Source organism: Vipera ursinii (genome assembly GCF_947247035.1).
Source record: "Vipera ursinii genome assembly, chromosome: 4".
Classification (NCBI taxonomy): domain Eukaryota; kingdom Metazoa; phylum Chordata; class Lepidosauria; order Squamata; family Viperidae; genus Vipera; species Vipera ursinii.
The window spans coordinates 50135837-50149165 of NC_139514.1; the positions used below are offsets into that span (position 1 = coordinate 50135837).

At 34.9% G+C, this 13329-nt stretch overlaps 1 protein-coding gene across 2 annotated transcripts in view; it reads right to left on the bottom strand.

Moving 5' to 3' along the window:
• The window catches only part of TIAM1 (TIAM Rac1 associated GEF 1), a gene marked incomplete at its 5' end in the record, with an annotated part of 87774 nt that overhangs the window by 11944 nt on the left and 62501 nt on the right, over positions 1-13329 (bottom strand). Inside the window, 7 exons of one of the 2 annotated variants that reach the window (XM_083361810.1) lie at positions 1240-1358; positions 3372-3551; positions 4789-4897; positions 6096-6221; positions 6402-6470; positions 8646-8825; positions 11758-11861. In XM_083361810.1, coding sequence (XP_083217936.1) covers positions 1240-1358; positions 3372-3551; positions 4789-4897; positions 6096-6221; positions 6402-6470; positions 8646-8825; positions 11758-11861 — 887 coding nt within the window. Of the gene's footprint in view, positions 1-1239; positions 1359-3371; positions 3552-4788; positions 4898-6095; positions 6222-6401; positions 6471-8645; positions 8826-11757; positions 11865-13329 lie in introns of both variants that reach the window. The other variant, XM_083361809.1, reaches the window with a different exon arrangement.

The window sequence follows — 13329 nt, forward strand, 5'->3', positions numbered from 1 at the left end:
GAACAGAGCAGCTCTGGGGTGTTGCAGTCGTATGCTAAGTTCATACATTTCAGAATGTGAAACAGCTTCATTGGATTCCCAATGAAGAAGTAAACAGGACCAGTCCTGCTTTGCTTTGTGAGATGGCAGGAATGGGCCAGGAGCTCACACACACACACACACACACACACACACACACACACACACACACTCCCAATTTTTTCCCTTTCTCCCTTTTTTCTCTAATCTTTTCTTCATTTTTCTTTTTCTTTTTGTTCCTTTTTCATGTTTTATCCAAATTATCTAAATATTTATCTAAATAAAACATGAAAAGGGAACAAAAAGAAAACAAAAAAAGGAAATAAAAAAAGACTAAAAGCCAAAGGAAGAAAGTCTTGCTTTTTCTCTTGCATCATCTCTTCAAACAAAAGAAAAAAGCAGATTAATAACAGCTTCCTATTGTATACCTTTTAATTTTAAATCAATTGTCCTAATAATTTCCAGGTACATTATGCCGTAGGTATTAAAACTGTTTCAAATGTGCCTAAAAAAATTCTAGCTGTTAATCATATCATTTCCTTATAGAATGTCTATCAAAAGGAAACTAAACCCCAAACCCAGTTATTTCACTGTGTAATTTTTTGCTACACTATGTATAACACACAAAGCAGATATTCACCAATGTGACCTAAATATGCCTATCGTGATTGAAGAAATGAGATTACACATGCAGTAATAAACGCAAAAAATACCGAGTCTGAAAATTAAGTTATGGCAACTGGATTTATTTTTGTTGACAGGTTTTGCTGCTCATCCAAGCCGCTTCCTCAGTCTGAGCATTTTAGTTTGGCAGAGTGTTGTTGGAACGCATCAAATTCGGGGTTTCTTCCCCAAAATGCGTGGCAATATGTCAGTGAAGACTCTCAGTCACCTGGGTAGAGTTGTCTAAAAATTGAGTCATGGCAACTGGACTTACTTTTTGTTAACTTGAGATGTTTTGCTGCTCAACCACGTAACTTCCTCAGTCTAATTACCTAGATGACTGAGAATCTTCATCGAAATATTAATACTGAGATTTTTATTTAAGCAACACACGTATATGGTAACAATGAGAATTCTTTCCAATTAATTTTCCCTTTCCTTATAATATATGAGCCCAGCTCCCTACAACATCCAGGTGGCAATATCTAATACAATCAAAGAAAGGTGTAAGCATCATTATTTACATCACTGTGAGAGAGGATTTTCATAGCTGGGTACCTCTTTCTTATCTCCTGTTTGTTCCGCAATGAGCTGATCAAACACAGCTCCATATTCTTCATGGATTTTCTGCATTTCATTGATATGGCTAGCAACCTTGTTCATTGTTTTTATGGCCACTAGAAAGCAAGCAAAGATATAAACAGATTGCAGCAGAGTTGACCTGATTATATTACCAAACGTGGAAAGCTCTTCTCTGAAATAGTCTTAAAATCGTAATTTTAACACTTCAGTATGGTCCTAGGCTGATGATATTATATTATGCTATGTTGGTCAGCAAGAACTTTATTTTCCCTTGCATTATTGGCTCAGTCATTTTTAGTGTTCTGATCATCAACTCAATGGAAATGTCTCCAGAGTCTCATCTAGCAAGCAAAAGAGCAGCAGTTAAAGTGAACAAACTGCCTTTTCAACCACAGTCTCATAAAATCTAAGGGCTACAGATATTAACAATGGTTCAAAGTTACAACAGCCTTGGGAAAACTTATTTCCATCCTGTTCTCACACTTATGATGGTCATACCAAGTCACAGTCACGTGATCACAATGTAGGTGCTTAGCAACTGACCCGCATTTATGACCAGCTACAGCATCCTTGTAGGTTGCAGTCAGTTTCTTGACAAAAAAAATTAACTGGGAAAGCTGGATTCATTTAACAAACATGGTTCGCTTAACCACCACAGCACAACTGTTTCTAAAATTGGGCTCAGTCACATGATTCGTGTTACAACTGCACTGACTTAATGAAATTCTTGTCTCAATTTATGAGCACAACTGAGCCCAAAATTTCCGTTGCTAATTAAGTTGTTAAATGAGTTCTGCCCCATTTTATGACTTTTCTTGACAGAGGTGTTGTTAAGTGAATTACTGTTAAGTTAGTAACATGGTGTCACGGTTCTGAAAGATGAAACTCTTCAAAGAACTTCGAGGCATTGTTTACCTTAAAGAATCTTTATTCAAGTAGCATGGCATCTGCACGTACATGGTCGAAGCCAAAATCTGAATTCTCCTCTGCTAAACATATAGTATCAAAGCACAATTCCCTCCTCTAATTAACAGTCATAAATCACATTCTCTAATTAGTTTGAAATGCAGACCTTCCCTCCAGTTCTCCAACCCAACATTTCTTATCATCTCTTATTTCAAACAACCTTGAAAAACACTCTAGTATGATGTTGTTATGTCTAACTCAGGGGTCAGCAACCTGAAACAGTGAAAGAGCCACTCAGAACCAGTTCCCTCACAAAAGGAAAAACTGGGAGCTGCAAAAAATGTGTACACATGCACGTACATGCGCGCATGCGCAGAACAGGGTTTGACTGAAGAGTGGAGCCTAGACAAGATATGCACCTACCCTGCATATTTGAATTGATTGGTTGAACTTTTTTAGTCCCACTTTTTTTTTTTTGGACTGCACATGGCAGAGGACTGGGAGCCGCAGGAGACGGCTAAAAGAGCCGCATGCGGCTCCGGAGCCGTGGGTTGCAGACCTGTGGTCTAACTAATTCCCATACACATTCTTTCTCCTCCCCCCCCCCCAGCATCATCTAATTCTAACTCTAAAAGTAACACACAAGTTAAGGGGAAAATGGCTGCATCTTCATATATTGTCAAAGCAAGAACATCTGATGTTAGCAGCATTGGGAAATGGTTGTTAAGTGAAGCTGGCTTCCTCACTGACTGTGCTTGTCAGAAGGTCAAAAAAGGTCATTACATGACCCCGGGACACTGCAACTGTTATAAATAGATGCCATTTGGCAAGCATCTGAATTTTGATCATGTGAACACGAGGATGTTGCAATGTCTGTAAGTGTCAAAAATAGTTAAAAGCTACTTTTTTCAGGGCTTTTGTAACTCCAAATGGTCACTAAACGAATGGTTGTACATCGAGGACTATCTAGCTATCTAGCTATATCTATATTTATATATCTATCTGTATCTATCTATATCTGTATCTATCTACTGTATATCTATCTCTATATCTGTATCTGTATCTATCTATCTGTCTCTGTGTGTGTGTGTGCACGTGTGTGTGCGTGTGTGTGTGTATACATTCTTCTGTGTTAAGAAACTATCAGAAACAATGGCAAAACCAAAAGTACAAATGAAAGAGAAGTTAGAATAATAGTTTACCATCAAGATGATAATGTTCTTCACTATCAGCATCCGTGAGAGTAAATAGTTCTTTCAGCAGAAGAGGGTACTTCAGTATCCTCTGGATTGGTTTGATGAGGTAAGACTCTAATGTTGATGAATGTTGTCTTCTGGGATTCTGGGCATCTAAGAATGCTTTAAATGCTGTGTCTGTCTTAGCTGTGTTTTGAAAATAAAAAAGATATCTCAAGAAATAATTTAATTACTCTCTCTATTACAGAATATTTCTACCATATTATTTTAACTGTTCTCTTTTTTTAAAGAGGTTGTCAAAATAGCATTGAGAAGTATTTTTTAAACTATGGTCCTAGGATGTCCAGGAGTACTCCACCCGAGAAGCTCTTATGAGGTCCACAAAATCAAAATTATTTGCCAGCTTAGAATATCTTAGAAAATAATACATTAAAATCCCATCAAACAATTGTGTCAAGCCACAGATGCATCAATTTCAATTTTTAATATGATAAATATTAATAAATATAATCCATACAAACAAACAAAAAACTCGTGATAGGCATTGACAGTCCCATTCATTGAGACTGAAAACACATTGGAGTAAAATGCTCTCCATGTTCACTTTATGTGTGATATTGTGTGAGTTTTCAACTGAGGAAGTCCTTAATTTCAAGTTCATTTCATATATGAAACAGGGTTTGGCTTACACACGCAAGTCAGAGTCAAAATGAGTCACTGTTTCTGCATTTTGAGTAATTGTTCATACTGAAATAAAAACATTCAAGATGATATTTTTTTGTGATATACCCTCAGAAGATACTAATTATAGATCAAACTTATTCCAGCTTTCATCTTTAAAATGTGATCTTTCCAGAGTACATTATATAAGATTGAAGAAATGGCCATTGGACATTCAAAACACAAAAATGATGTAGTTTAAGTTTGATCTACCACTTGTGTATGAATGATATAAAGAGACCAACTAGTAGTTTAATAATCATATGGGAAGGAATAGTGCATAGAAATTTATGTTACACTTACTCTCTTCCTTATATTTTTCAACAGAAAAGAAATCAGGCTCTCACATTTCATATTGCTAAAAAGATCTAGAGCTGAAATGTCTTCCATTTCAAAATATTTTTCAACCAACCTTACCTAATATAACCTTACTTATATGAATCTGTAATGTTTGCCGAAGTGTAGAATCTGAAGATAGCTCAGCTGCCATGAAGTACAGCTCTCTACTACACTTAAAGCTTGCAATAAAGAACTATTGACAAAAGGATGCCTCATCAACTCTCCAGAAAAGTAGAATTCCCCTTTCCCATTTGTCTTTTGAAGTTCCAACATCACTTAGATCTTCACACTCTGAGACAATTCTGTATTTTGAGAAACACTGTACTATCTGGGACAGAAAAAGTTGGGCATATCCCACTCTTACCTTTCACTAGGACTTTTGGAACCTTTGTGTGGCTCGCACAGAAGGCACTATATAGCTTGAAACGGTCAGCATAATATAGGAAGGATCCACCCAAGGAAAACAACACTTTCTAGGATCAAGAATATATAAATTAGAATGTTGAAATAGATTTGGGAGGGACAGCCTGCTGACCTTAACAGCATAAAAGAATATAAATATTCTCCAACTAGTAACTGACAACTTTTGACTTCGTATTTACTAAAGCAAAGTTTTTTGTTTATAAATTCTAAGAGACAAGGGGCAAGAGAGATCTCTTAAAACATTAAATACAAATCAAACACTAAGATATATATTCTGTTGCTAAAATCAGGCAATATTGCATAGAATTGGGTCACTAGGAAGTCCCCTCTTTATTAAACTAATCTTTATATTATTGATATGGAATTTTTGGCCATGCTCATTCCCACACATGGGAGAATTTTAATTCTACATGGAAAGAGGAAGCTTTTCTGGGTGGCTGCATTGTGACAAGCATCAGCTCCCAGATTAAAAATCTTACACAAAGAAAGTGATGACTGCAGCTAAGCTGGTCTTATTATTTATTTAATGCATAGTCCTACAAGAAACCCATACCTGGGGATCAAATATCATTCAAACATGTCACCTTATTGAGATCAGATGAACATTTTAAAAGCTAAACGAATTCAACTGCATTGAAATCATAATCACATTGAATTATAGAATATGTACCCATTGTCCTATTGTAAATTACTGCCTACAGTAATACCTAATGCTATTTTTCAATGCCTCCGATGTTTTTTCAGCCTATTTTTTACTATTTTTGTTTAGTTACCTTTTCCTTCATTTTAAATGATAGACAATTCCTGACGGAGAAAAAACAAGTGTCAAAGGCTAATAGCTTTCACCACCACTGTTTCAGCAGGCACTTTAACTACTTTTCTCCTGCTTCAGTGAGCATTCAAGCTACAATTATAATTCAGAGACGTTGTCTGAATTATTTTGTAGGCAATGATATGTTAGGGTTGCTGAACTAGGACTTTAGGCAGCAATGTTTCTGCTGCTAACTCTTCCTAATCAAAAATTGACATATGGAATTAAATATATAATTAGGTATGCCTTTACAGGCTTCGCAATTATCCGTTATTCTTTCAGTACTAATGTATTTTATTTTTTTAAGATATCATTCTCATCAAAGTTATTTCTTAGCAAATGATTTGCAAAAACACAAAAACTGTGAAAAAATGTTCATTTGACTACTGTGGTAATATTTCTGATTACTAGTAAAAGAATTGCAATTAAAGGCTTACTTTAAACTGGTCAACTTTTTCAAGCTTTTCCAGATCTGGCACCAAACTTACTCCATCTTCAAGTGTTTTCAAGAACTCCACTTGAAATGCCACCATTTCAGTCAGATTCCCAAAAAGAACATCAAGCTGGTAAGGCATAAAATTTTAAAAAATCATATTTTTCATAAAAACAATAACATTTAAGTGTTATGTTAGTCACATTTGGCTTTCTTAGCCATTGTTTTAAAAGAATACTTAGAAGTATACACATAAATCTATAGTACCTTTTTTATTATTATTTTGACCAACAAACAATAGATACTATACCTCTTCCTGAGTAAGGAAAATTTCTTTTTGTAGTGGTTTCAAGTATCTCTCCATTAGACAATTTAAATCCTGAAAATGAAAGACCATCGTTTTAGGAGTTTTCAATGGCAAAATTTAAAAACTTCAAATTCCAAATGCCTCTGCAGGGTTTTCAATCATTTAATATCCAACATTAATGCTGTGTTTGGAACTTTCTTGATCTATCTATTGGCTACTGTCAAATAAATTCTCTATTAGATAAAATATATTGCTTTGATTAGTCGTGGAATCCTCATTGTATTTTCTTTATTGGAGCATTAATCTAATGCATAGGTTCTTTTCCCTGCTGCATCTAATTCCTAATTCAATGTTGCATGATATAATGTCCCAAATACTCATCTATATAATTTGAAAAATAAGATGACAAATACTGACCTAAAAGTATGCTGGGTCATCAAAGGTGAAAAGGAAAAGCATCACTATTGAAAACATGACTTAAAGGCCTTAAATCAGCCTTCACCAATGTAAAACTAAATACTTTGGAACTGCAACTCCCAGAATTTCCAGCCAACTTGGAAGATGTCTAGTTGGGGAAGGCTGAAGCATTTAACTTATTGCATTTATCACAGTAAAGTACATTTTGTGGAAACACTAAAGTAGATTTAGAAAGTCAATATTATATTAATCTTATCAAGATTTATACTAGTTGTCTTAAAATTGTCTCCACTAAATAAAGATGATAAAAGCAAGACCCATGGGCAATATTTTTCCAGTTCAAAACTGTATATACCATTGTTTTAAAGGGAATAGTATATTTATTTATCTATAATTTATTTATAAAATTTATTGGCCACCCATCATACCCGCAGGGTAACTTTAGTTTAGGTCAGGGGTCTTCAAACTCGGCCCTTTTATGACTCATGGACTTCAATTCCCAGAATTCCTCAGCCAGTGTACCTGGCTGAGGAATTCTGGGAGTTGAAGTCCATGAGTCATAAAAGGGCCGAGTTTGAAGACCTCTGGTTTAGTTGGTTAGAGGCTTTGTGTTTACATTTTTAGGGCAAGATGGACTTTGAACTTAGTGTTATGGACTTGCCAAGTCATAGGGAAAAATCTGTCATGAGAAATATGTATTCCTGATATGCATTAAGAAACACAAGTGGTTCCCGCTTAATGACCACTTATTTAGCAACCATTCAAACTTACAACAGCACTGAATGAGTAGTATTTATGACTGGCCCACATAGTTGCAATCGCAGTGTTGCCACAGTCACATGGCTATAATCTGGGAGCTGGGCAACCAGCTCCCGATTATGACATTACAGCAGGCATGTCAAATTTGCGATGTCACATGATGTCGTGCAATGTATCGTGACTATTTCCCCATTTCCGGCAATGGGTGGGTACGGTTTCAGTATGATGCATCCGGCCCGCGGGCTGGCAGTTTGACCTGCCTGCATTACAGCTCCCACGGTCATGTGACTGCCATTTGCAACCTTGACTGATAGCTTCCCACAAGAAAGTCAGGGGGAAACCCGTCAGGAGGTTGCAAAATGTGATGTTGCATTTAATAATGGCATGGGATTCGTTTAAGGAGTACAACTGGAAAGTATCAGAACTGCAATTTCTCAGTGGCATGGTCATAGGAAATCATACTTTATGACTGTCACTTAGCAACAGAAACTCCAGTCCCAATTTCTGTTTTTAAATGAGGAATATCTGTGGTATTTAACTTTTTTTGTCTTATATTTGAGATCTGCAACTTACTCCCTTTTCTTCTGCAGCTGCTAACTCTACTCCAATACACCCTGATCATCTGGTTATTATAAACACAACTGCACTGGATGCATCTAACTTTAGATCTATTAGCAGAGTAAAGGACAGAAAACCTAACAAAGGCTAATTCTAAAGAGAGGAAATGGTGAACTGCTTTGATTTTTCTACCGCTAACAAAGAGACACTCCGATTGTACTCCAAAGGGCTTTTCCATAGAGCTGATGGCAGCAGAGGAAAGAGAGAACAGGAAAGAGATATAGCAAAGGACTCAGTCTTTTTTCTTTGAAGATATGACATTTAAAGAGTCAATGTTATCTTACTTCTGCTTGAGCTAAAGTTAGAAAAACAGGTTAGAGGAAGAGAACAGCAGATATGATACTCATGAGCATTATGGGTTAACTCTAGTAGAATGCTGGAACGGGTCAGGTTTGTGACTCTAGCCTACACTTCTTGACATGCAAATTAACACATACTATAACTGTGTGTTACCTTGACATACGTGCATTCTGTTTCAAGAAGTTCACAAATAACTTTGCGCAGTTTATCCGCATCAGTTAGCTGTCTTGTAACGGATTGCTGAGGTCCAGTAGATTCCTGAAGAGTAACACTGGAGTCGGATGGATTCATTTCACGAAGACTGCGACAAAAAGCAGCAACCTGCTCTGTACTCTATAAAATTAATACAAATGATTATTTCCAGAATTCAATAATATGGTAATTATAATTCTTTTGAATGAGCCATCTTAAAGTACACTTTCCTGTTCCAAGAAATGTAAATTAAAGCAGACCGTGACAGACTGTATCAAAACTTAAAAAATATAAATCATCAAAACGTAGAAAGCAAAAGGAAAGTAATTAAATTTGTTTACATAAACACAACTAATTATACATCTCCTATTTCTATACTTGCTTCCAGAATGTCTACAAATTGTAATTTGTTCTTTAAACTTCTCATCTCTGTTTTTCTGAGAATCTCTTCAAAACAATCCAAACTACCATTGTTTTCAGCGTTTTCCTTCCTTTCAATCCATTCACGCTTTCCCACTCCATATATTAGTTTTATAATTTAATCCTAATTCCTTCTCTATATATCATAAATGGCCAAATAATATACTTCTTTCATACTGGTCACTCACATTTGCATTTAATTCTTATTCAATTAGCACCCATTCATTCATGATGGTATACCTTCTGGTTTCACTATTCTCATTTTAAAGAAACCTATTTTTACTGCACACAATTTATTGTTTGTTTTCCTTGATCCACAATCTCTTGCTTCCACAAAACAAACAGAAGCATATTTTACAGATATACAGATTTAATAAAATCCAGAAATGATTTAACATTCTATATCTCCCATTTAAAAGAACAAGAAAAACCAAATATGCATTTCAACATATGAGAATACACGAAAAAGTATTCTTCATTTATACAAAGTATTTCTCAACTGCTAAATCTTGAATTAATTTCCTATTCCTAAATGCATCATTCTCCCTGAGATTACAAGGGGTGGTATAATTAAGCCAAGTGATTTATTAATGACCCAACTACTTAAAGGAAATTGGTCATAAATCATTTACTAAAGTTTTGAATTTTTTTCCTAATTTGCTATTTATGGAGCTTGAAATGAAACCTTATATAAGAAAAACTAAAAAGAAAGGAAACTAGATTCTTGAGAAATACTCCAAACAGTCCCTATGAAAGACAAGCATTTTTAAAAAGCACAATAGCACTAGATAATTTAGAAACTGTTCCAATTAATAAATCACTTTAAAAGTAAGTAACATCAAAGAAACAATGGTATGCTGCTCAAGCTCACACTAATACAACACAGGCATGTCTTAAGAAAAGTTAATATTTCTCTTCTTCCCTTTTAAACTTAAAACATTCAGCATCACTTACCTACAATTGGTTTTCCAAAAAACCAAGGACAAACTCACTGTCTTTTGCAAGACGAAGCATTTCAGCTTTAGCAGCTGGAATGAGTGCTGCAGCTGCTTCAAACTTGAGTTTGCCTTCTGCTAGCTCATTTCCACTGTCTAATACTAACTATCGGAAGAAAGGCTACAGGCTTATATGTCAAAGTGTAAGGAAGTCAGAGGCCAAGTGTGTTTTCCTTCCTTTCCACTCTGATACAATGGCAACAGTATTAGTGCATTACTTCATAGGTCAGACCCAACTCTCACAGGGTAAATTCATTACACTATTGTGTTTTCAAGTAGATATTCCCTCTCTCTAACAGGAATGATTTACACATACCAATGAATTTATTTTTGTTGCCATTTGTTCAGGCTTTGGAATATTAGCAAATATTTTTTCCTGCCTCATAGTAATATGCATTAATGTGTTCATCCCATATGGCAGCATACATATATGAGATGAGGCAGAAGAATGATGTTTATGTAAGGGATGAATATTGCATAAAGCTACTTGGGGTTGCATCACTTCCAAGTATCAGGACTGTGTATAGATTGAGGGCTCCAAGCAAGCAAAACCAGGTCCCAAATGAAAAGACCAATGGACAAAAAGTGTGAAATTTAAATTAAATTAAATGACTGAACTTTACTTTATTTAATCTGAATGTAAACAGAATAAGCTTTAGCCTTGATGAACATTCAATACTAATTACATTCCTAATAAAAATCCACCAAAGGTGGCACTTTATAATAAATATCACTACAAGATTAACCCAATGATGGTATTTGTGATACCAATGCAACAACACTATTGTTATACTATTCCAACTCTAAAAAATAAAGAGTAAACTCTCTGGAAGTAATGGAAGTGCTTAGTTGTAGCCATGCACATGCAAATGCCTATAAATTCATTCAAACTGAACCTGCTCTGGCCACTGAGCATGTTGGAGATTAGATGAAGTGGGTGTTTTTTTGCATGACCCCCCCCCCATAGATTAGAAAAATGCTTGAACATAGCAAAGAATTCTGTGAAAGTTGGATTCATCATGAAAAACACCTTTCACATATAATTCAGGGTGTCTTTCTAAAATTATATTTCACACACATGTACCTTTAGAAGAATTTCAAGATAAGAAACTTCACAGTAAGGTATTAGATAAGAAAATGAAATTGGCAAGCTCATACGCTAATGGTTAGCAATTAGAAATCCATTTGTTCAGTCACTTTAATATAATTGTGTTCTGCTTCAGTCAAAGGTAGATAGCCCTGAAATAACTTTCCAATTAGTGTTTCCATGAAAACTGTTGTTACATACAGACACAGACACACACGTCCCATATATTAAAAATGGAGGCATACGTACAGATGTGTCTAAAATTGTGCCAAATAAGCAGTGATACGCTAAAAAGGGGCAATATCAATATTTGAAACTCATGGTAGTTATTAGGACTTCATAGCTCTTGCACTTATTATGGGCAAGACAGAAACATTTGGATTTAGCAGGTGATAATGAGCTATAATGAAGGCACTAATTGGTTTTATTTCATATTAGTTGTAAACAGGGGGAAAAAAAGAACAATATTCTCCTGAAAGCAATACTCTAATCACAGTCTTGTGAATCGGCATTACAAGTATGAGCCAGCAGAGATTTTGCTATTTAAAATGTGAAAATGAAAGTTTCACACCTTGCTTCTTTTATCACTCTCATCAGAGGATTCCAAGATGTTCACTTCTGCCTCTTCTAGAGATATCTCAACACAGCTGTCTTGATCATTGCTGACCAAGGGTCCTCCTGCCAGGATGCAAAACAAGGGTGAAATAATGGGATTGGTAACATTTCAGTACCAACACACACACAAAAAGAGTTTATAAGTAAAAAAAAGAAAGAAAAAGAAAAGAAAAATCTCCTTGTCTCTTCTCTGATGTTGGCAAGACTCTTTAAAAAAAATGGATTTTTTTACTGGATCATAGCATCATGTCAATAGGATAGTCTCAGATCAAAATAAAACTGCCAGATATTTTACCATACAGAACTGGATATCTGGCATATTTCTCTCTCCCTCTGTGTGTGTGTGTGTGTGTGTTTGTGTGCGCGCGTGCGTGTATATACACAATATATCAAAATACTCAGCTTTCAAATAACAATGGGCTCCTTTCTAAAAAAAAAAGTATAAAGCATCTACAAAAATAGCTAAAACAATGTCATGTATCCTAGCTGTAATAGCTTCATTTGATATGGAGAAGTGACTTTAAGTCAAGTCAATATTAACTTTCTTAGCTGATGCTAATGAACTTTTTATAACTATCTGCACTTTCTTCCTGTTACACAAAAAAATATACCATACAGTAATCTGCTTCCTGCAACAGAAACATTATTCCCCCAAAGTGAGCTATTTTAATCTTGAATTATAAAGAACAACCAATAGTGGCTTCCATTCTAAAAACATAAATTCTTTACTTCAATTATTCACTAGCAATGATTAATGCTATTATTTCAAAATGCAAGCTATTCATACAATTTCTACCAACGGTAGTGGAACACTTGCCCAATTTTGTTGTATTTATTTTGTATTTATGGTTCATTTTTATTTATCTGTTCATGCTATAGAAGATGTAGTGTATACTTCAGACTATGAGCTTTCTTGCTTGATCATTAAAAAATAAATTATCTTTGGATTATATTAAAGGAATGAAGACTGGGTGAGAATTGGCAATGATGAAAAATTAGATAAAATAGTGGCAAGTGAAGATGGCAAACATAGGTCTTCTAATGTTTTACCTTCTAATATTAACTATAGATACAAGCCTCAATAGTTAGTCTTTTCATAAAATAAAAATATTGTCTGTGGTACTATAAGCTGAATAAGTTCCATTGTGTTAGGGTTGATTTGGGCTGCAGAATTTCAGAGAAGATTCTTTATATTAAATGTTATTAGTATAGTGAACCATGTTCTTGGAAAGCAATTGAGATTTAAAAATATTAACGTTTGATTAAACCTTATCACCCAAATTGAAAAACAGGATTTACCAATCTTGGATTGTTGTATAAAAATTGTTTATGTACTCATGGAAGAATATGAACATTACAAATCTAAGATTTTGCTGAGTGAAGTTGTCAATTCTCATCCTTCAAATTAGTGAATTCTCATCCTTCAAATTTTGAACTGAAAGAGACAAGACTGGGCAACGTGGTCTAGATATAATTCATGGTTGAAACTAAATAAAGTATGTAATTTTAAGTTTAATATATGTTTTCT